The sequence below is a fragment of the Urocitellus parryii genome, chromosome 4, assembly GCF_045843805.1.
Source record: "Urocitellus parryii isolate mUroPar1 chromosome 4, mUroPar1.hap1, whole genome shotgun sequence".
Lineage (NCBI taxonomy): Eukaryota > Metazoa > Chordata > Mammalia > Rodentia > Sciuridae > Urocitellus > Urocitellus parryii.
In genome coordinates, this window is record NC_135534.1 from 30,581,088 (window position 1) to 30,605,590 (window position 24,503).

The window sequence follows — 24,503 nt, forward strand, 5'->3', positions numbered from 1 at the left end:
ACAAAGCAGGGTGTGTCTCAATACTTCAGTCACACAGACAAAAAGAATCATGCACAAGAGCTTGCAGAACTAAGTGATTTGGCATCACTTAGAGAGAATGATATGACTTGAGTCCAATTTCTACAGTCCCAAGATTCAAGAATAGAGGAGGTGACTTGGTTAAACATATGAGGAAAGCAATTGTACACTCAAGGAGAAATCACCAAACAGATATGCACAAAAGCATATGTCAGCTAGGTGTCATTTTTCTCATAATATTGGGTTCTGCTTCTTTCTACTCTAGGGTTCTAACAACATTCTTTCTCCGAAGCCTAGTATTTCACATGACCATATTATAAAGATGGGCCCACATTAGATAGTAGATTTCTTTACAAAAGGAAGCATTTTATAAACTTAGTGTCTCTGTTATAATCTCACTAAGGGATGCCCAAAGCTAGATCTGAAAGTGACATTCTCGAGGGCATATTCCCTGTGTTTCCTTTGTGTGCTTGTAGCTATTCCTGTTCAGGTGACTTTTAGGAGCCTTTAGGGTTTGCCTCTGTGTTCACCACAACATGACTTTTTCAGAAACCTAACAGGACCTTTCCTTCATTATTCTTCTGTCCCGTGTCCTCAGTGCTCAGTATTTAATTCAAAAGGAAGTTCCCACTCAAGTTTGCTTATTAAACCATCCATTACCAGTTGTCCCCGCTGTTGAATGAGATTCTCCTCTTGGTGTTTGGTGATATCCCCCGTGCCATCCATTCCCAAACCACTGTTCTCTCTGCGTGGTTGTTTCTTCTGTTGTACCACTAGAAGTTTCCCAGGCTGTGAGAAGAATGTCAATTGTGAGCCATTGCGGTCCCATTTCCTCATCAATAGCTCTTACACTTTAAGGGCACAGACTCATGAGGAGAGACAGTAGAAAAGGAAGACAAAGAGAAGATACACCACTAATATTCAGAAAGGAATATTGGGAATGAAATGGCCCCATCCTTTAATTCTTCAGCTGAGAAAACTAGGATCCAAAGAAATTTTAATTGGTTCAAAATCATGTGGCTGGATTGGTGCAAAGTTAAGGCCAGGCCATAGCCTGTGAGTTTCCAGGACTATTCTTATCTTACTGTGGTGAGTGGCCTCACATATCCTGTCTAAGAGAACTGTTCAAAGAATAAACTCTTTGCTGACTTTGGAGGAAGAGTATAACAACTTATGACATGAGTATAGTTGGACAACTCACATGGGTCACGTTCCCTATAGCACACTCAACAGAAATGTACCAGCAATGGCTTTACCCACCGTGAAAGCTGTTGGAATGTCTAGGGTGTTACAATACCGACCTATAACATGGTTACGACCCTATGGCAATGTGCCCAAACCACTACCTTCTGACATTAGGCTCATTAATTCCAGGTCTCTTAGGATGTGTGTCTGCTTCAGTACAAAATGTTTAGAATAACTTCTAAGATACACTACTAGAGCCCAAAGGGGACTATAGACTTCCTCTCTCTTCCTTTTCCTATTAGAACTCTTCTTTGTTAACCCAGCTCACAACCATTATGTCTATATCAAATATATTAGGCTAAGAAATCACATGAGAGCCTGTTGGACATGTTCAGTACAATGTGCAGGACTTATTGAACTGTGTCCTAATTTTTTCTTTGGTTGTCTGGGATCCCTCAGATGAGTGATTCCCAAAAGCTCCTTTCTTTAGCTTCTAAGTCACTGTTTATTACCTGTCCCCTACAGGGGTATTCAAGGTTGTGAGAGTGGTAGTTGAACCACAGTTTCAAAAATGCTACAAACTGTTGTCTAAAAAAAAAAAAAAAAAAAAAAAAAAAAAAAGCTTACTTTATTCCAAATAAGGTAGGCATCTCTCAGAGTTACAAATCTGAAAGAAGAGAACATACTTTTTTACTTTTTCTCTTTTTGTTTTCATCCTATTTTGATAGTCAAGCGGTGAGGCTGGAGATTCATTTAAAAATTCTGAGGTGTTTGTGCATAAGGAGAAATGACAGTGAGAGTATCAAAGCATCCCCAAAGTTCCCCTGAGTTTGGAAACAGAAAAAGAGCAGTTGTAGAATTCAAATGCAGACCATGTATATTACTGACTTTTCTCCAAGAGTTCAAGGGATGCCATTTTATAACAGAGGAAGAGAACATGAAACAGAAAGTGGGTTTATCATACATCCTCACAGACGAGAAGTATTCCAAAGATCCTTCTGTTTGTCAAACTTTCCTTCCAGATCCTCCACCAAGCACTCAAAGAACACACTCTTCACCATACATTTTCCATAAACCCACACAAATCACCCACATGGGACCTCTGGGAATCTTTAACACAAAATTCTATCTCAGATATAGAATTTATCTCAGATAAACATTTTGGCCTTTCGTGCAACCTGACAAGTTAGCATTTTTCTTCTGGTTTCTAAAAATTGTGTGCAGATTTGGCCACTTTTCAGCCTCCGCAGAGATTATGACTGTTCAGAGACACAGAGTATGGCCAATGTCTAAAAAATGTCTTCCCTAGCCCCCGGAATGTCTTTACTCACTCCCGTAACCAGAGCTGCCGACCGCCATCCTTACTTGTGCTTGTTGAATGTGGGGCCTCCTCTTCATCCTGATGCTCATGGTGAATGAGAGGAGGCTGTGGTTCCTGGGTCCGGTTTTCTCCATGAGCACTGGGGCCATTTCTGTCTACATCTGTTATGGTGAGGTTACACATGCTGTGATTTTTTTTTTAAATCAATCAACTTTTATTTGTTTTCTTCTTCCATTTATGTCCATGCTATCTAAAGGTGTTATGTCTGAACACTACTTCTGAGCATCCACTCTCATAAATTTGAATGATTTCACTAATATGTCCCAAGAAAAAAAATGAATGGGCATGAAATTTCTTCACGATTACTTGGTATTCCACCATAAGCACTTTGTCAGAGATGGTGCCCTAAACCATCCAAATGTATTCATTTTATAATAAGGCCCCCCCAAAATACCTTGTGCCCAGATGGTATGACTGATATCTGACTCCTAAATGGAATTGAGCATCCTTATGAAAGTTCACTGAGAATTTGTGATGCGACATTAACTAAATTTTCCACTGTGTCCTAAGGGTTGACAATTGCAGCATCATAGACTTTGAAGGAAAAATATCTTTTGTTAATTACATGTAACCCATTACCAGTTATTCTTGTGGTTGTCTCAAGTGGTGCTTCTGGGTTTGAATGGCTTGGCCTCCATTGGTTCCAGTCCTGGTTCTGTTCTGTGTGGTCAGAAACCCGTGGAGTGGTTGAAACTGTGATAACGATGATTGAAGCGATTAGGGAAATGTTATTTCTTGAGCCTTCACAAATCGTACTGCACATTTACTCCTTCTGTAGTCTATACAATGAGGCATCTATACCAGGTTGTATAGATGGTTGCATGGAAACGGAGAGAGAAAGCGGAGAGAGCTTTCACCTTGATCCACCATATTGTGAAGCATCTCAATGTCCTTTGCATTCTGTCATAGAATACGTTGGGGTTCAGAACATGAGATCTTCTTGGAGAAAGCAGCCAAAGAAACTGTGGTAGCAGGAAGAACAGCTTTGAATACACCAGCCCTCCACCGAGGATCACCAGAGATGACAGAGCTTTGCCCATCCATGCAGATTGGTAGGTGGCCCTCTGCACTTGAAAGGCCAAAGAATTGGTATCGCTGGCATTTTTGCTACCTCAGACGGAAGAGGCAGGTGACTGAAAATTATACCACAATGATCACTATTTTGTTAGTAATCTTGCTGGAGAAACAAATACTCTGAGCAGCCAGAGCTTTTCTGTAGATGGGTTCTGAGAAAGAACATCTACCTAGAATAGCAATATGGTTTAGCTTCATAACTCTGAAGGTTTCTCAGACACCCATGGTAATTCGCATCAAATACAAACTATATCATGAGCAAGCCATTCATAGCCAATGAAAGAAAAACAAGATGCATTACAGTCAATAGAAAAAGTCCAGATGCAACCCATCACCATCAGAAAAGTGCATTGAAAAAAAAAAAAGAGGTATATATCCATATAACAGTTCCCTGATACTGTCATACACAAATATTTGGGTTAGAATAGCAATAAACATCTAACAGAAGGATCACGACAAAATTAGAATGTCTTTTATGAAAAGGCTATTTGCAAATCCATCTTCTTTCAAAGCTTATTTTGATACCCAAATAACACAAAACTATTTCACAAGTTAAGAGAATAATGTCTAGAATCAGAAACACATTCTCAATAGGCATGAAAAATGGTAGCTATCCTTCCCCTCCAAAAGGAAAAGGGTATCCTGTTGAATCACAGGCCTAGACACTCAGCAAAAAAGTGAATGGAAATTGAAAAATATGCTCTAGAGATGAAGAAATAGTGAAGGAAGTTTTCCCCTGGAGCCTGATCATACAGTTTATTTGCAGGTTGATCTTTTGGGGTCACCATCCAAGGGATTTTGGTTTCCCAAGTATCAAAACCATATTTTTTTTACAGATGGACCTACCTAAGACTGGGCCACATCCTGAGCCCAGGAGACAGTGTACTCATAAACTCCAGTGATTTTGGTTATTTGGTTTTCTTTCTGAAGGTATTAAAAAGAGCATAGAGGGGCTGGGGTTGTAGCTCAGTGGTAGAGCGCTTGCTTAGCATGTGTGAGGCCCTGGGTTCGATCCTCAGCACCACATAAAGATAAATAAATTAAATAAAGGTATTGTATCCATCTACAACTACAAAAAACATTTTTAAAAAATTTTTAAAAAAAGAGTACAGACTAAGCTCTGCAGAGATGTCCAGTCTAAGGAATATATATTTTAAAGCTGTAAAATAAAGAATGGAGTTCATTTTGAGTATTTGTTGTATCGCTGCCATATGCTCAGGTGCTTTCAAAATCTGGCCTATTCTTTTAGATCCCCTCCTCCCTGGTGCTATTCATTTGGGGATGAAACTCTCAAGTTTCAACAGGACAGACAGAAATTCAGTGACCTGGGAGAGCTCAGGTAACACCCCAAGAGCCTTATCTCTAAGGAAAAGCAAAGCTGTGATGGAGTTACTTTTAAGATTCTCATTCTGTCCAGCAAAACCATAGGTCATTACAGGTTCATGTGAGAAACTCAGTCATCTGGCAGAATATTTGACCAAACTTGGTATATTTTAATTTTAAAAGAATATTTTTTCAACTCAATTTTCATGTCTTAGTTCTCAAAAAGTTTTATAATGGTCACAAATTTGTATACTATTAAGCAGTTTCACTATTTGCTTTTCATAACTAGCACTGCCTTGTTTAAGTGAGCTAATATTTACCCTTCTTTTCAATGTCTTTTAATTACATGTTTGCTAAAATTCTGGGTTTGTTCCTTTGACTTCAACCAGGTTTTGATTAAGACAACTCTTGAGTTCTCACTCCCCTGTTTTAAGCCTTTCTAGGCCCTTCTAAAAGCCTTCAATTCAGGGACATTGGCAATTTTGAATTAATACTCTCTTAATCACTCTTCAAAAGCAAGGGCTTTTTTCATCGGTGTGCTCCCAGCACCAGCAGAGCAGGTAGACAGTGAGCATTTGTTGTGATGTTTTCACATGTCATTCCCTGACAAACCTTGATAACTCAAAGAGAATCTATAGTAGCCAATCCCACCGATAAACAAAATAGGAAGAACCTAAGGCATTTGGTTCACTTCTCCAAATATGTTTAGGTTGTCATTAAAAAAGAAAGAAATCGTATCTTATTTCTTCCTCCACAATCATATGGGGATATAACTAAGGGATCATCATAAGTCCACCCATTTTTTCACATTGACTCTTTTCCAAGAGAAATATTATCAGGTGTCACTCAGGTTAATTAGTAAAACATGCAAAAGTGGTTCTACTGGAATTGATCATTCTTACTGGTGCTGGAGACAAAGTCTTCATCATCATCAATGCCTGATCCAGAAAAACTGACGTGTTTGTCTCTTTCATCTTCGTTCTCTTCATTTGGCTCCCAGCCTGTTGAGATGGCATTTGAATCCATACCTGTTACGGTGACTTGCGTTAGTGGTAGAGCTGGGCGCCAAGTAACCCATTCCACAGAGGAAGAAAGTCAGGCACAGCAGGTGGAATGGATTTCCCAAGATTTCAAGAGGAAAGGGAGAGGGTTCTTGCGGACTTGCATCTGAATCTCATCTATAGATCTCAAAGCAATTGCTATGAACCTTACATCAGAACCTTCACTTTAAGGAAGAATAAATATGGACACCGCTCCATCAAAGAAGTAAAAACAGAACACAGCAAACTAAAATCAACGAAAAGATAGTCAAAACTCCCCTGTGCTTTCAGATGCAGTTCTTAATAACTCATTATTCACATTCTTTAAAAGCTCGAGTTCCAAGAAAAGAGTGGAAAGGTTTCACATATGCCTATTTGCTTTATCAAGACACCTTCAGAAAAACTTTGAAATCATGTCAATCATTTCTAAAATGGTACGGTAGCATTCATAATTTTCTAATTTTTTTTAATCTTTAGCATCAGATTATGGTATCTCTTGAAATGCAAATGGAAGTAATGCTGTAATTCCCAACAGTACTTTGGCAGACAGAGAGGGTAAAAAAAAGTCAATTAACAGACAAATAATGTCTGGCATTTTATTAGTCAACCAAAAGAGACGATGAAAGTGGACTCCAGTCTAAATCTTAGAACTTTTCCTTCTTTTCTTTTGGAATCAATCATAGAAAAGGAGATGGAAACTTTCAGCTTCTCAGTGGTTACTGCAGAAGACCCCTTTTTTACTAAAAACAAGTTTTCTGCATTCTGAATGAGGCTCAGGCTGTCTTATGAAATGACCATTTGCTTTGCATGCCATTAGTGTCCATCCCAATAACGCAACTGATGGAGGTTTTCTATATTTTCCTCTCTCAGCTAGGTTATTTCATTTTCTCATAAAAAAGTTACAAGCTTTTTATGACTTCAATAATTTTGGAGTAGGCATAAGCATTCTTTCAAAGTTATAATTTTGTTCTATCCTCAAGACAAACCTGCCTCTGTTCATAGCTCCTCTACTATCCTCCTCCTAGGAGTTAGAAATCCCACAGAGAAGAAAGAAGAAAACTGCATATTAGTTCCATGTAATCAAAGACAATGATCTCAGAACTCATAGTCCTTCCAAAATCATCACAAATATTTGTGTGACCAGAATGGATTTTAGACTTGAACATTATCCCATATGGCAATGAAAATCATTAAAGATGGTCAAGAAAATATATAAGATAATCATAACTCATTACCAGATGTTGTTGTTGTAAGAAGATGATTCCTGGACTCTGATGGTTGAAACAACCATGAAAGCCAGTCCTGGGCCTCTTGCTTCTTGGTTGCTGTTTCAGGAGCAGTAGCACTAGTGCTCATCAAAGCTGTGGTAACCATGACTAAATGGATTGTTGAAAAGTGAATTGTGAGTTCCTAAGAAATAGCATTGTGTATGCTTTCACTATTTTTTTCCCTACTCAAGAGAATCATCTATTCTCAATAGATGGAAAGGTGGAAAGGTGGAAAAAAAGGGAAAAGGCCAAGAAATTCCATTTCTTTCAGAGGCCCAGACTAGAATTCATAGGATGTCAGAAATGGAAGGACCTTGAATATAATCTGGCTCAAGCTCTTCATCTTAAAGATGAAAAATAAAAGTGCTGGAAAAATTTTGCTGACTTGTGTGAAGTCAGAAAGCTAATTAGCAACAGCATGAGAGCTCTGAATTCTAAAAGTTTACAATGTAAAATGGGGATGGAAATTTTGTCTCCTCCGCCATGATGCCAAACTAGGACCAGTGGTAAGAATTTCAGGGAGATGGGTGTTCTTCCAACACCCATGCTACAGCTTCCTTTAGATTAATGGAATAATCTGAACAATCCAACATCAAACTTCTTCAAGAGAAGCTTTGTTCCCCATGATAAGGAAGATCACTTGGCAGGAAAGTTGTGTAAGTAATTAAATGATTAGAAATGCTGATTGAACCAGACTATTTAAGATCCTCTCCAAATCTGAGCGTTTATGATTCTACACCCCAGGTCTTTAGAGTCCTAACCCCTTAATCTTCCATACACTCTATCTTGGCTAACCAATATCATTCTCCAAGAATTTAGGGTATGATATTTCTGCCAGATATAATCCCAGGAATCCAAAACACAGGAAAAGAGAACATGTAAAGTAGGAGACTGAAAAAGATGTCTTTCCACTTTCTCCATGGAGACTCCAAATCCCCTGGGAACCTTGCCCAGAGTCATTTATTTTATATCAACACTATTATTTTACAAAGCAGAATAGTCCATTTTTAGTCCCATTTGAGTTGAAAATAGTATAGCAACACAGGAAAAGAGACAAAGTGACCCACTGATAAAACCAGAAGCAAGAATCTTGACTTGAAAATTTCCAAAGATTGACATTTCTGCCACCATGATGTGCAACGGAAGAATATCGGGTAAGAGGCGACAAAAAAATTGAGAACGAGTTCAAGCAGAGAGGCTGAGACCATCATTAAAATCCCAAATACAAAAGACAAGTGAGATTTCTTTTTTCAGATTTCAAGAGAGCCCAGAATGATCCCAAAAGAAACACAGCCAAAGAAGACCTTTTCCTTCACACTATTTTTTTTTTTCTGCAAAGGTCAACACTGTGCTGCAATCTCTCTCCCACCTGACCCCAACATATCCTAATCAGTGTGACATGGAACCATAACATAACATAGCACTGTTGTCATATGTGATTATTTATAGAAGTAAAGGATATAGTTTATTCTGTCTCAAAAGCAAATGTGAAGTATTATCTTTCTATTTTTATTTCTTCCCTTTTGCAGAGAGGATGCCTGCTTATTTTGAAATATGATCATATTCTCTATCAGCAAAAGCTAATAAATGGAGATATGCTTCTAAACCCCCGCCATTGTTATAGACAAAACCTTTCTCCCTGAAGCTCCCACTTTAAAATACTTTGCAGGAATTTAGAAATCATAGGCAAACCTCCAGGAACCTGTAGGCGACCTAGACTCTGACGTAGAACCACATCATTTTCTACCTTACAGTAAAGGTTTGAAGTATCCAAACAAGTGTCCAGGGCCTGCCCTTTCCAAGTGTAAATCATGGTTCCCTCTTTTACTACTAACTGTGATAACTGGGTCAGCAGGAAATAAAGGTGTGCATCTTCCAATAGACTTTTTTCCTAGAAGATATTTTTCTCAATGAATCACATAATCAAAGCATCTGAAGGAAAAATAATTTTGATTCCATATACATGATGCCATAAAAAGAACAAATTAGGTATTTAGGGGATCTTGTCATATCCCCAGAGCTATTGGCTTCTTTGACAAGGAAAACAGCCGCAGATCCTGCTCTCACTAGTGATGCTGAGGGGCCCTCAGTGGGATACTTGGGCATGATAATGGATATTCTTTTTCTTATCATTAAAAGACCTGGCATTCAAGACTATCGATGAGCAAAAGACATAGTGATTTACCTGTGGCTGCTGTTGTTGTGAGATCCTGAGTCTTAGGCTGTGAATTACCAAACCAGGACCATATCCAATTACTTCTCTTCTGAGCTGATGCACCGCTGTTTGAGTGCACAGTGGAGGTAACTGGATCGATTATGAAAACATTGTTGAGTGAGATTCTCTCTGTCAGAGTTTACTCTCCATTCTATATAAAACATCTGTATCTCTTATAGAATGAAGATTAAAGAAGAGATATTGAGGTGTGTGTTTTTTTTTAAATCTTTCCAGCCTTCTTTCTAACATCTCCCAACATCTTAGAACAACATCAGAAATGCAAATTTGTATGAGTATCAATCCAGTGCTTCTCAATCTCCCAATTGAACCTCTTAAAATAATGATCAGAGCAAAAATCAAGCCACAGCTTAATACTGCAATGGAAGGAGATTTGTTTTTTTCTCGACTGGGTGACTGGACCATGCAATATGCTAGAAGGTCTTCAATGCAGCATGACATAAAGTTGCTTTCATCCATTCATCTTTGGAGTATCTTTGGAGATGCTTGCATGTATCATTTGGATCTATCTACAACACACCCAGCTTGTGACAACAACTGGGACTTCAAAGCTCTACCCATACACATAAAACTCAGACCACACTTTATACTTGAGCAAGAATATCACGAAGGGTGTGTGCTCCAAGTATTGAAATCAGATCAAACTTTCTCAAGTATCCACTCATCACTTTCTGTCACTTTGGATTCAATTCAGTCTGTGTTTCCAGACAAGAGGCAAAAATGTCAAAGTTAAAGATTTTGAACTCTACTCAAATTAGAAAAAGGATAACAGTAGCATTTTGTAATTTAAAAATCTCTCACTTGACTCTCAACTTGGACTTGAGTCTAAAATGTTTCTCCATAAAAACAGAAAGGTAGAAATCATCAAGACAAATATATAAACCAGCTGAGATTATGAAGACATATTTCAAGTCATACATTCCTGTGAAAATGTGATACAACTTATGGACTCTTCCTTAAAAAAAAGTGACCCTATACATAAACACTCAACATTTTGTGCGTTGTTTCAAGTGGTTCCTGAATATCTTCTCATTATAAACTTTGGCATTATGCATGCCAAATTCCTATAACAGGCACAACATGGTCCATGCTATAAAGGACACATTAGTTCGGAACAGAAAGCAGAGAGATAGGAGCCAATTTCCCTTATTATGTCCCCAGTAAACCTGAGCATCCCTTAGAAAGCCCATAGACACCCTGTTCTCACCTCAGTAACTTTATGAAAATAGCTTAGTTCCCGCCACTTTCACCCTACAGTACACCAGGAAAAAAATAGCAACAAAGGAAATGAATATAAAAGAGCAAGATAGAAACAGGCATTATTTTCATCTTCCTGAAAGGAGTCCTATGAGAGGGAAAGATGAAAACAGCTTCAGCCTTGCCAGCACTTTCCAATTTGCCCCACCCAAGTAGGCCATGCCAAACCAAAAGAAAAAAAAAATTACTTGTTTGACACCCAGAAGACAAGGAAATTGAGACTTCCAAAGCAGGAGTTGGCTTCCTGAATTAGTTTTGGTTTCTTGATTCCAGAGAGTTCCAATCACCAATAGGAAGGCACCGATTGACACACCTCCAGGAGGGCTCTTCCAAAAATAACACTTATGATAAACAGCCCATGGGAAGTCCAGAGCCGTGTAAATGGTTGGTCTTGTTAGCTTTCCCTTTGCCACCCACTAAGGACCCTTAAGAAGGAATGAAGCAGTCAAGCCAAAGACAGGCAGCTTCCACGTCCCCAGCCAGCCCTCCTCTTGACCTCTGCCTCCCTGCATGCATTAGGGAGGATCTGCAGACACTGCCTCTGGCCAAGGCCCAGTTCAGTCCAACCGTGATAAGGCCAGGGAATCTCCTTCCTGGACTCAGAAAATCTGATTCTACTTAGGAGCTCAGCATTGTTAACTCTTCCCAGTATGCCACAGGCTACATTCAAGTTTCCACCTGGCTTTTGTTTGTTCTGTTTTCTGGTCTTTGTTTTGATATCCTTCTTTGCATGGATTAATCTCTTGGAGCTGCCGTTGGCCTTAGTGAATCCTAGAATACTTCAATAATTCTCCACTTAGCTCTGGACTCACCCACATGGACAAATTAGTTTCTCTCTTCCGTCCTTAACTATTAAAAGAAACAGCTAAGTACTCTGTAAGGAGAAAAACATAATTATTCTCTTAAGTATGTTTTTCTTTTCCTTAATATCTGAACTAGCATGTTGTATCCATCAAGGAAGGACTAACATTGAGCCCCAGTAACCAAAGCAGTATCTGGCGCAGACTCCAAATCTTGGTTGAATAAGTGAAAATCTCACTCAAACTTATTCTTTTCAATATTACTTTCTAGGGTTTTTACCATTGGATCCCAAGCATTAGAATAGACATTGCACATAGTAGGTCCTCAAAACACATTTGCTGATTGACTAACTTAGAAAAGATGCTAATAAAAATGTGATAATTGTCTTTTCTAAAGCGCAAGGGGGTAGGGGGCTCATCTCATCCACACAAGATGAATTTTGTCAGGATTTTCTTCTTTGGTGGGAAATAGGACTTTAGAACTGTTCTACTTCCTGCTGACACTCCTAATTATTGTATTTGCCAGTGTCTAACAGAACTGTGCACCTTAACAACAAAGTGATGTTAAAAAGGCCAGCAACCAGCCTGGCGCCGGGCGAGTGCCTGTGATCCCAGCTACTCCAGAAGTTGGAGCAGGAGGATTGCAAGTTCAAGGCCAGCCTCAGCAACTTAGCAAGATCCTGTCTCAAAAGAAAAAAAAAAATTAAAAGAGCTGGGGGTGTAGCTTGGTGGTGTAGTGTCCCTGGGTTCAATCCCCAGTGCTAAAAAAGTATTAAAATAAAGGCAAGGCACCCAGGAAGCAGCAGGCAGCCCGAGGAACTAGGGTTTCCAGATGTCTGTCTTAAGAAGTATTGCCCATGGAACCACAAACAAAACAGGGGTGCGATCTTCAGAGAGCCCAGGCCCAGGAACGCATGAGAATAGATGCACTTTTTGAGATGCTTCAAAGAATCTGCTGGGAATAACCAGAACCCCAGACCTACTTGCATCACTCTCTCAGCAAGTTTCTAACAGAAATTTAAAATGCCATTGAGCAAATAACCTTAAATTAAATCAGAGCCATGTGGAAACTTCCTGGCCTCAGGGTGATAAGGGATAGAAAGGACCTCATCTTGAGTATTGACAAACAAGTATATTTCTGCCACACTGTCTGGAGGCCGGAGTGTCACCCCTCAAGAGTTGAAGCCAGGAAAAGAGAAATCGGCACCATATTAGGAAATCCACCCAAGACCCAGTTGCACTACTTAAGTATGAATAATCCCCACAGGAGCAGAGCCCATCTGGAAACCTGTTGAAAACAAACCACAGGGGGACAGAGGAAAGTGACAAAGGAGAGGGAGGATGTGCAATAGAACTGCAGCCAGTGGCATGAGATCACAGCCACCAAATGCAGTATTTGCATCTGTCCTCTCTTACAGTCTTAAGTAATGAACGACCCACACACCAGCTAAGCATTAAGGACCTTCCCCGCAGGCTGGCATCTAAACTCTGAAGCTGATATAATTTGATCATAAAACTCCTCCTTAGACCCAAAGCAAAGGAATTGTTTAGTAAATCACGATTGATGATTATGAATTAATATTATCACACCATGAATGACTGTAAATCCGGTTACAAATATAAAAATATACACTTAGGTAGAAAAAGGAGCCTATGGAATGGTATTCGTACTCGGCACTCCCACCTTTATGGAAACAATCGTATCTACAGTGAGTGAATAAGAAGAAAGAAAGAAGCAAAACCAAAAGTTGTTTCTGTATGGGGTTTGAACCCTAACTATATCCCCAGGGATCAGAACGTCAGGGATGGGTTGGGGGGGGTCTTCTAAAACACTTCCCATGGCACTTCTTACTCCAAGGTAAGAGAAACATAGTTGTAGACAGACAGACAATTGCAGGCTGTGATTGTCGAGGCATATAGAGCACGGGCCAGCACGGCCACCCACCGCCCCAATGACGTCACCACCGCCTCCATGTCTGGGACAAAAGAAAATCAAAACTCAAGGGAATGTGGCTCGGGAGATCCCAGGCGTGTGGCCAAGGAATTGCTACTGGGAAGCAGAAGGGCTCCTTCTCCTTACTGGTGGTGGGGTTGTTCTCGGAGACCCCGGTGTCCTCTAGGTCTGTGGACGGTTGTGAAGTGGGCAGGTGGGTGTGGAAGATGGTGTAACCCCCTGAAGTGCTCCTTTCGCTGGAGGAGCCGCTGCTCATGTCCTCGTCGATAGGTTGGCTCGGGTTGATGTCTTCCTCGTGCGTCCTGTATTCGGCGCCTTTCTTGCTGTAGCGGGTCCCGTCGCGGTTGACAATGGCTTGGGAGAGAGAAGGGCACTTTGAGAACTTCACAGCTGATACTTTTTGAGTCTTGAAGAAAGACTGAATTGTCATATAGCACAGTGGCTTTGCAACTCTCCTTTAGTAGGAAGGATACCTTTCTATCTAGTGAGGAGACATGGGGGGTGGCACCCAGAAAGTACATTCTTCTCTGCTCTCCCTGCACCCCATCCCACACAGCCTGGAAATGAGCAGGAGAAAGAAGAGGTTCTGGGGAACCCTCACATTTGAATCCCAGCTTCACGTAGCTCTGGATGAGGCACAATTGTGAGCTTAAGGTCATCATTTCTAAAGCAAGCGCAATGTCACCTTCTGGATAGAATTATCACGAGCCTTATGACATTGTGAGTAAAGCATTCAGTACAGTATTCAAAATAAATGAATGCTCTATAAATGATAATTCCCTACCTGGTTCCTGACCCTGCCTTCTGAAGGAGGTGTAAAGTGTGTTGTTATTAACTCCATCCATTTCCAGAAAAGATTTGAAATAGCAGACCAGTAACCTCCACAAGGAAGGCATGGTTGCAAACCCATGAAGGAACAGATTTTCTTTCTAAAGGGCAAATTTTGTCAGTTGAAGCAAACCTCCACTCTAAGCTAGGAAATCAGTGTGTCTAAATATTGACAGAGGCTCTGCCACCCTCTGTGAAATTTGACCTTGATGTTAACAAACACGGATGTATATAAAGATCTAAATCTTTGGTTTAAACAAGTAAATGTCTAGAATGGACTAGAGGGGGGAAAAGTTCAGATGAATTTATTCATTGTTACTGCTTAAAATATTTGCTGCCTTCAAGTCTGGGCCACTCACTACATGCATGTGCATTTAGCAGAAATTATTTTCTGCTGAATTGCATCAGTGCGGCTGAAGTTTCCTTTTGTCCACTATCTAGCTTGCTCAAGTGGAACTATGAAAAAAAAAAAACACAAATGAAAAAAAAAATTCCCAAATCTCAGTCTCCCTGATAATCTCTGTAGATGATCTGAGGAAATAGGAAGACCATCTAAGGCCATTTTCTGTTACTGTAACAAGATACTTCAGAACAAGTAATTTATAAAGAATAGAAGATTATTTGGCTCACAGTTCTAAAGGCTAGGAAGTCCATGTTCATGAATATGAACATGGTTCACAGCATCTTGTGAGGGACTTCTTATTGTATCCTAATATGGCAGAGGGTATTACCCAGTAATGATTCAGAGCAAGTGTGCTAGCTCAGGTCTCTCTTCCTGTTCTTATAAAACTATTGAGGCATTACCTTCATGGGGGCCCCCTTCTCTTGACCCCCTCCATCTAATCCTAATTATTTCTCAAAGACCCCATCTCCAAAAACCATTAACATACAAATTTGGGGGTTGTTTCTCACATGTGAACTTTTGAGGGGACATATTCAAATATACCACTGATCAAACGTGTACAAATCTGGGCTTTGAAAGGGATCTAGGGGAAACAAGGTATTTATTGTGCATTTACCATGGACCAGGCACACAATAAATGTATTTCTTAAGTTTTATGACAATCCTTGCATGTCATTCAATTATACATAAGAGAAAACTGAGGCTCAAAAAAAGTAAGGCATTCTCTATTGTCAGCCAGGTGGTTAAGGAAGTAAGATGTCACACTGGCCCAACTGATCTAACACATCTCACATTGTACTATTGCTGTGTGAGGCCACCCTTCCTGCAGCAAGGCACAGGCCAAGGACAGATTCTTTACATAACAGGGGAGGCTGAATTTGTAGGGTCCAGGAAGATACCCATCATCCACCACTACTACCACCAAGCCCAAGCACCATGGCTCTGAGCAAGAAGAAAGCAGATTTCCTCAACACTGGGCTACTTACCAAAGAAATGAATCCCAGTTACAGTATGATCAGGGTTAATAGGTTGAGATATTAAAAAGTTCTGGTTAAGATTTTTTTTTTGCTTTTAAAAGTCCCATATACATACTTCTGCAGATAATCAAGATGATTGGGAGTGGGCATGGTATAAATGATGCCACAACACCTATCAGGAAGTTTTAACCCTTTATAATTATCTTTCAAAACTTGAGTGATAGCAAATATAAAATTTACATTTGGAGCCCGAATGCCCCTGTCCCTGACACTTCTTAATCCTTCTTTATAAGAGAAGGATTCGGGTGTCAGCAGCTGGAACTTTAAAATATTATTTAATGTTACTTATGTTTAAGTTTATTCTTAAGGTTATCTTCTATTTATGACAAGTGGTGTGGGTTTTCCATTTGCTATCTAGCTTTTATTCTTTTTAAATAAATAAATTTATTTTTAAATGAATAAATACAAATATATTTTAAGTAGAAGAGAATAGGTCAAATAAATTAAAAAAATATATATATCAGGTAAAGTGAGAGTGCTGTGTAGTACTTAGAGATATGCATCCAGAATGTGAAAGTGGTTTCCAAATGACTGAAGATTGAGGAACACTGCTTCAGGATAAACCAAAAGGGGAAGGAACCCTGAATCAGAGCCAACCTTCCCCAGCCCTAGGGAAACGACTAACACTCTATTCAAATATAAACTATAGAGAACACACCGGATGCCCTTCCCAAGAAAGAGAAAACTCAAGATGAGAAGAGAGAGACTTACTTATGGTAACTTTGCCATCAAACGAATTGGGCAGGTCTGTGACTGATGTACAATCTTCTTCGTCGAGTGGAGCTGGGAAGTGGGGGAAAAAAAAGCATAAGAATTCTAAAAAGTCACTAGCAAAATTGACTCCATTTCTATAAGTTAGTAAGGATGGGATTTTATCAGATTTATCCCAAGTGATTTTCTTTTCATGAAACTTGGTATTTTGCTAGAAAGTTCTCTGCCCTTTGTGGTGCATTTTCCATTTTTGTTTAATTTCCTAAGGTCCTGGAAACTTATTACCTCTCTCCAACAATTTTATTCATGAAAAAAATCTGTGTTTTCTGAATCAGCCACTATGGAAGGCTGAGGGTTTAATTGTGAACAAGATAGACATGGGTCCTTCTCCAGTGATATATATACTAAAGAAGATTTTTAAATTTTTTCTACTGTAAAAGTAATGTAGGATCCTGTAAAAAAAATTTAAAAAACAAAGAAACATATAAAGTATCGTGAGAAAATTATTTGTAATCCCAGGCACCAATAGAAATGATGGAAAAACATGGCAGACACACGGTTAGCATGAACGCCATGTTGATCTGCAGATTAAAATAGTCAATAAGGAAAATGCCTGATCAAAATATTTTAAAACCAATTAATTTATAGTCTTGGTATTAATTGTTATTAATATACTAATTACTTTATTAATTAAGTACTTTATTACTTCATTAATTTAACTGGTCTTCCTAAGTACCTAATCGGTATAGACTGCGTCTCAGCTGAGGTCGGGCATCTTGGACATAGGCCCTCAGAATAACTCTTATGAATATTGTCTTGGCATATCTCATCATGGGCACCCCTGGATTCTTTTTCTTTTGTTCTCCATTTACCTTCTCCTTTCCTAACCCTTCTTCAAGATTTCTGGGCTGTCTGATCATCCACAGATGTTGCTGGGAAACCCCCTGAACAGCACTGTTTGAAACCTTTGGAAAACAGCATTGAAGTTCTACCTGCATGCCTTCCCTGGAGTCCTATAAGCAGGCTGCAGAGAGCCTAACCCACCATCCCACTCAGGCATGCCATACCTTATATTGGGCCCTAAAAATTCAGAGAGCTTTGAACTGGTTTGGTTGTTAAAGGAAGCTTGGATTTACTTGTGCATTAAAGTTTTCGTAATGTGTGTGTGTGTGTGTGTGTGTGTGTGTGTGTGTGTGTGTGTTTGAGCATACATGCATTTGCTTAAATGTAATATGGGAGTATATCTGTATGGTTGGTTTCTTCTGGAGTGCTTCTTGACAAACAAGAAGTGAAAGGGAGAGAGGAAAGGATGCATGTATGCATTTGTGCATGGAGGAATGACGGTAGACAGACTGCTGTCACAAGGAGAGCTGCTATCACAAGCATTTTAAGTATCTTGCCATAAGTTGTTGGATACTCAGCATTAGGCAAAACAAGAGTTGGACTATACAGGAGTTGGTTGCTTCCCAGTACCTCTGACATCTTTTTCCCACAAGTAAAGGGAATATTTTTTACCTGACCATATCTTTGGTCTCATCGTGAAAATTACTAGCAGATTCTTCAAAGGGAAAGGTCACCTCCTTGGTAGGGTCATTCCTTACCAACTAATCTAAACCAGCCTTTCGTCACTTCCACACACCCCAATGTGTATCATCTTGCTTTAATTTATTCTTGTTCACCATTGTCTAAAATTATCTCTCTCATTGTACCTGATGGCAGTCCATGGTGGATCTTAACATGGCCCCTATCTCCTGCTACCACTACCCATAGGAATTTATAAGCTCCAAAAGATGACTAGTAAGTGGAAGGGGGGGATCGCTGCAGATGGAACCCAGGGTCTCATACATGTTAGGTAAGTACTTTACCACTGAACTACACTCCCATCCTGAGGAATAATCGTATCTGTTTTGGCCACAATAGTTATGTGTGATGGGAACAGAAAAGCACTTAATAAATTTTTGATCAATTAATAAAAAAGGCAAAAAACACCAATATAATTTCCCAAAGATCCATTCTCCCAGGAAGCATACCAAAGATGGTAACTCCCCCAAATGGTTTGCAAATATGAGCAGGTCAAGAAGCATGTAGATATACTCTGAATGGTATGCCATAAGAAATGTTAAAGGAAATTACAGGTATAGGTGTTCATTAATTATTTGTCAGTATTTGCTTGACACTTCTATGCCAAGTCATTTAAAAAATATGGAGATAAAAGAACAAACGAACATATTTCTGTCCCTTTTCCTGATCAACTCACAAGATTATAGGAGAAGATAGTGCTATTTCTTTAGCTCTTTACAATATTAAAAAAATCCTCCAAAATTTTCTTATTTGAAAATACGATCATGTAGCCAACTTGGGCGATTTGTGGGGCTTCCATTCTGTTTATCTTGGAGATGCTGCCAGAGAATGGTCCCATCTTTGGGATGATTTTGGTATTTGTATGCTGCAGATGCCCAGAAATAGGTTTTGGATTATGGATGTTTTATGCCAGGGATGCAGCATCCTCCCCTCAATTCAGACACAATGGCAGATGAGAAGAGCACACTGAGAATCTCCAAGAGATACATTGAAATGGGATGGGGCATGTCAAGAACACTAACCATTCTGTGAATGGTGACAGCGTGTGCTCACATAGACCCCCTTCATGCTCCACTTCACCTGAACATTGATAAAGAACATCAACTCTAGCAAGTATACTGCGATGGATGGTGACCTAAATTTCCAATTAATATATTCATGCTCCCATGTCAGATCATGGGACCTCATTAGACAGCTTTTCATTCTGCTTAATGAGCTCTGCTCGACTGGGAGAGTTAGCTGCTGAGGTGTCCCTGAGCCCAGGGATTTGTCAGACACTAAGGTGGGCTTCCTGGTGGGCTGTGTTTTCAGAAACTTGGGCTCCATTGCATGAAAAGGGCCAAGAGAAACATGACAGAAATACAGCCTCTGATTCCTATCCCCACTCTCTCAAGCAGTACTGAGTACAGACAGCTGATCAATAAATATTCTCTTTAAACTTAAAACTTAGAAGCCTATCAACACTGAGTCAGTTGGGCTGTGGATGTAGCTCAGTGGTTGAGTGTTTGCTTGGCATGAGCCAAGCCCTGGGTTCAATCCCCAATACTGCAAAAAGCAAAACCACATTGAGTTAATTAGGAAAATAGAGAAAAAGAAAACCATTACTTCTAATTTTGCTCCTTTAATAGAGCCATTTGGGTATGAAATACATCTCTAGTATAAAGTTTTTCAAGTAAATTAACATCCCCCTCTCTAAGGAGAGAAAAGTTAATCAATGCTATTGACCCTGGCTTTGGGAATGAACCCAATATCATGGGCAAAATTAAAGGCAAGGAGAAAAGCCTCATCCATCTCTGCCTACAGGGCTTTGATTCCAGACCCAGAAAATAGCATAAGTTTTTGCCTTTTTGAATGAAGAGTCTCAATACCTTAACCAAGGCGACATGGACTTGTAAAACAGGCAAGAGAAAATGAGAACACAACTACATACTTAACTAAATATATTTCCTGGTCACAGCAAGGAGAAGCAGCAAGCAGTGCCCAGAGGCTTGGAGTCTACAGGCCCATGCCAGCCCTTGCCCCTGACCAGTCCCTTTATCTCACTTCTCATGCCAAGATGGATCAAGCAGTCGCCAAGTTGGCTGGGCATGGAGCTCCTGTTTATCCCCATGTGGTTGCGTTCATTAGGATAGCCTTAAACATTCCAGGCATGGGCCACATACTGTCTAGCCTCCATTGGACTTTTCCCCTTTTGATCAAACTCTTTTTGGATCCTCTATCCATGCAACAGAGAGGAGTCAATGTTCTACAGCTTTCTTCTCATCGTTTTGAGTGTCTCCATAGTCGTAGTAACCTATACAGGCAGAATTCACCAACTTCACATACTCTGTTTTTACTATCCACTCTGTATTTTTTCCTTTCCCCTAAATTCTAGATTTCCTCTCTGAATTCTCATGCGGATCCTTCAAGGTCCTGCAATAATAAGTAGGTGGCACAGCCTGATTCCAGCTCCTGATGCAACCCCACAATGACTGCAATGTCCCTTAAAATTTCATGCAGATTTTATATTTCACCATAGATGATAGCTATATTTTTTTTCATATAGTTAATGTTTTAAGTCACTTTAGAGCTAATTTAGCATCCCCTTCTCACCTTTAAGGAAAAGTGACACTTCATGAAGATGTGCCATGTTTACCTCGAAGCTTCACCTTTTCCTTTAATGCAGCTTCAAACCTTCAGGTGGAACCGAAGGCTCAGTTTGAGAAGTCAGACGTCTGATTGTTGGCATTGAAATATTTGTCATTTATGGAAATGATCCTTCTCAAAAGAACCTGAAGACTCATAGTACATAGAATTGTTTGATTTTTCTGGGGCTTGAGTTAGATGTGTGAGCATGAATTTCTGGGCTAGGGGTTGGAAGAGTTGCATAGGTGGGGAGCCATCCAGCATCTACACCTTCATTTAACTTTCTTATTCTCTAGTTGTGTAGTTGTGTCAACTGTTGGTAAGTGACATTCAAGAAGGTGGATGGTCAATCATGCACTCTCTTAGCTTCTCCTCAGTCCCATATATAATAAAGATTCTCAGCTAAACCATTTGGCTTGCACCCCACTATTAGATCAATGACTTTCCCTTTATACTGAATGAATCACCCTTCGTGAGCTGGCCCCTGCCGACCCCTCTGACTGTATTCCCTGGCATTCACCCTTCTGAACACTGGACTTTAGCCACCTTGGCCTCCTCGATGTCCTTGGAACAGGACAGGATGCTCCTGCATACCTGGCTTTGCACTGGCTGCCCCTTCTGCTAATGGCTTCATGCATCACTTTGATCAGGGCTCCTAAATGCGCCTACTCGGTAAAAAAAAAAAAAAAAAAAAAAAAAAGCATTCCTATCACTTTTTAACCTTTTCTTTTACTTTGCTTTCTTTTTGAGCACTTACAGCATTCTGCATTCATAGTAAGTATTTAATATTTATGTGTTCATTATTTGCCTCCCCAACTTAGCACCTTCTCTCTGCTGTAGAGATACTCAGTGAGTGCCTGCTGATAGAAGCTACATAAATCCCCATAGATGGTAACACTGAACTGCTGTCATCCAACCATGCTGCCAAAGGCCACACAGAGACGGTGCACGTAGAACCAACCTGAAGCGTTGAAGCAATACGTGTCGTAGTGGGAGGTGTTGGAGGTGAGGATGTACACTCCTGTGTTGTTTGCCGCACAGATGGCATTGGGATGGATCCGGGGAATCACCACGTGGCCTTGTATGAACCCGTACCTGCCACGGAAAAGCAAGAGGTTACTGACCTGCATGGCTGCCATGGGAATTTCATAATATCCCATCAAATGACATTTAATGCAGTGTAGCATTTCTTTCAATTCAACCCTAGGGATGTTAGAGGTTTCAACAACTGAGTTATGTGAAATCCCATAATAACATTACAGGAGAGTAAAAGAGATCAACCAGACTAACAGAAACAAAGTTATCTTATTTACAGATCCATGAACAGCCTTTACTTTTTCCCTCCCTCCCTCCCTCCCTCCCTCCCTCCCTCCCTCCCTCCCTCCCTCCCTCCCTCTCTCTCTCTCTCTCTCTCTCTCTCTCTCTCTCTCTCTCTCTCTTTCTTTCTTTCTTTCTTTCTTTCTTTCTTTCTTTCTTTCTTTCTTTCTTTCTTTCTTTCTCTTTCTTACCAGGGATTGAACCCAGGGATGCTTTATCACTGAGCCACATCCCCAGCCCTTTCATAAATTTTATTTAAACACAGGGTCTCACTGAGTTGCTTAGGGCCTCACTAAATTGCTGACACTGGCTTTGAACTCACAATCCTTCTGCCTCAGCCTCCTGAGCCCCTGAGATTACAGGCATGTGCACTGTCCCCAGCTATTTTTCTTTCCAAATAAATAAAATTCATGAAAGAAAAAAAAAAACAGTAGTTCCAAACAAAACTTGTGGTCAACCATGTCAAATTGGTTGGAACAAGCAGAAAGAAACTGAGTCCCAGGAAAGTGATGAGAGATTCACTCTGGCACTCGATGACCATTATATTTTCCAGAAAAGACCTAAAAAGACCACTCCTAGGATACAGAAAGGGTTGGTTCTTCATTTCAGGGCACAGATTTCATATCTGCCTTATTTCCTCTCCACCACTCTTCTTTCCCAGCTTGACCTTATCCTGAGAGTCCCTCACTTCACACTCCATTATTCTGAATGTGAACCCTTGTTCATATGCCAGTTGCATAGCATGTTTGGTCTCCTGAGGATCCTGTGCACAAGTCCATTGCCAGTGGAAATAAATTGACCATCATTAAAATGAGAGAAAGAGCAATTAAGGAAGTAGGTAGCAATAGCTCATTTAGTTAGAGAACATTTCAGACACAGCAAAGGGGTGGTGGTGGGAGGGGATGTTTAACCCTTCTCCCCCTTCCAAGGTGTCTCTGGAAGCATGTTATGTGCCACTGGAGGCCTTTCATTACAGCGTGCAGTGCCCAGCCTCTTCCAGCAACATGCTAGTGGCTACATACTCATGACACAAGTTTTTTTTTTCCCCCCAAATAGCAAATGACTCAAAAAAATGAGAACATGCCATTTTCAAGGGAGGGGATGATGGCAGCGGCAGGGCAGAGAGGGAGAAGCTAAATCCAGCAGGTTTCTGAAAATGCAGCGCTGACTAAAAGGCTCTGTGCAGATCCTTTAATCTCTCCTGCCAGGGGCAACAGCCCAGAGTGTGTGGCCCTGCAAGATCCATGGAAATGTGTGTGAGTTGGAAGTTTCTAAGCATACAGAGCTCATTATGTCTATGTTGCAACGATAGCAAGCATGACTAATTCCTCCTCTGAACCAACAGACTGATTTTCCCAAAGTTTTCTTAGCTGGGGAGGGGGAGTGTCACAATTAAATGTTAATAGGTTTTCATGTATCTGAGTGTTGCTACTGATCAGGGCGGGGCAAGTGAAAGAAGAGTAGCTGCTGAGGTTTTACTCTCACCCGTGAGACTCTGCTATCTGTCCTGTGGCAGGTGTCTGATTCAGAGCTATCTGAGTGAAATTATGGAAAGGAGTTTTGCAACACTTAATACCAGTGACGGGTGAAATGATCTATTTCTTTGGCTTGGTTTTACTTTTTTCTTTTTGCTAAATAATACTCCTTGGTGAACCTAACTGCCCACCTCACCCTACCGCATCATGTCACATTGACAAGGAAGTACAACGCTAATGTTCTAGAACACACACTTGCTTTGTAAATTATTACTGATATTTTCTCATATCATGTTGTCTGTGATTTTTTTTTTTTTTTTTTGGTACTGGGGATTGAACTCAGCGGTGCTTAACCACCGAGTCACATCCCCAGCCCCCAGCCCTTTTTGTATTTTATTTAGAGACAGGGTCTCACTAAATTGATTAAGTTGCTGATGCTGACTTTGAACTTGCAATCCTCCTGCCTCAGCCTCCTGAGCTGCTGGGATTACAGGCCTGCACCTCCATGCCTGGCTATCTGTGATTTTTATGTGGTGCACTATATACAAGCTGAGGATATTAAAATTGATGTGTGTGTGTGTGTGTGTGTGTGTGAGAGAGAGAGAGAGAGAGAGAGAGAGAGAGAGAGAGAGATGCACAAGGAGGAAAGAAATGTTCAGCAAATCAGTGCAGCATACTTAACTCCCCTCTTCCCTTCAGGAAAGTTTGATCACTAAAATCTTGTCCTGGGCTCAGTCTAAGCAGACCAAACCCTGACTCCTGCGCAAGCTGTGTGATTCAGGAAAAGCTGCGGAATTTACCTAAGCCTCAGTTCTTTATTCATAAAGCCGGGTAGTAAAATCAATCCACAGCATGGTTTAAAGACTAAGTGGAAGATGTAGCAGGGCTCCCAGCACCTCAGCACTCCCTGATGGCCCTGACAACAAGATCTCCTCTTGGTTTCAGCATATGAGACCACCTCTCCGTCTCTCAAAAGACTTGTCTGTATTTCAC

The 24,503-nt window shown here is 40.4% G+C and overlaps 1 protein-coding gene across 20 annotated transcripts in view; it reads right to left on the reverse strand.

Annotated features, from left to right (window-relative positions):
- Cd44 (CD44 molecule (IN blood group)) overlaps positions 1-24,503 on the reverse strand; it is an 84,231-nt gene that overhangs the window by 24,835 nt on the left and 34,893 nt on the right. For 5 of the 20 annotated variants that reach the window (XM_077798148.1, XM_077798140.1, XM_077798142.1 and 2 more), the window contains exons 3-9: positions 21,680-21,813; positions 16,513-16,584; positions 13,660-13,887; positions 5,884-6,009; positions 3,164-3,277; positions 2,569-2,685; positions 679-807 (exon numbers count right to left, since the gene is read on the reverse strand). In XM_077798148.1, coding sequence (XP_077654274.1) covers positions 679-807; positions 2,569-2,685; positions 3,164-3,277; positions 5,884-6,009; positions 13,660-13,887; positions 16,513-16,584; positions 21,680-21,813 — 920 coding nt within the window. Of the gene's footprint in view, positions 1-678; positions 808-2,568; positions 2,686-3,163; positions 3,278-5,883; positions 6,018-7,261; positions 7,383-13,659; positions 13,888-16,512; positions 16,585-21,679; positions 21,814-24,503 lie in introns of all 20 variants that reach the window. The other 15 variants (XM_077798138.1, XM_026404965.2, XM_077798150.1 and 12 more) reach the window with 12 other exon arrangements.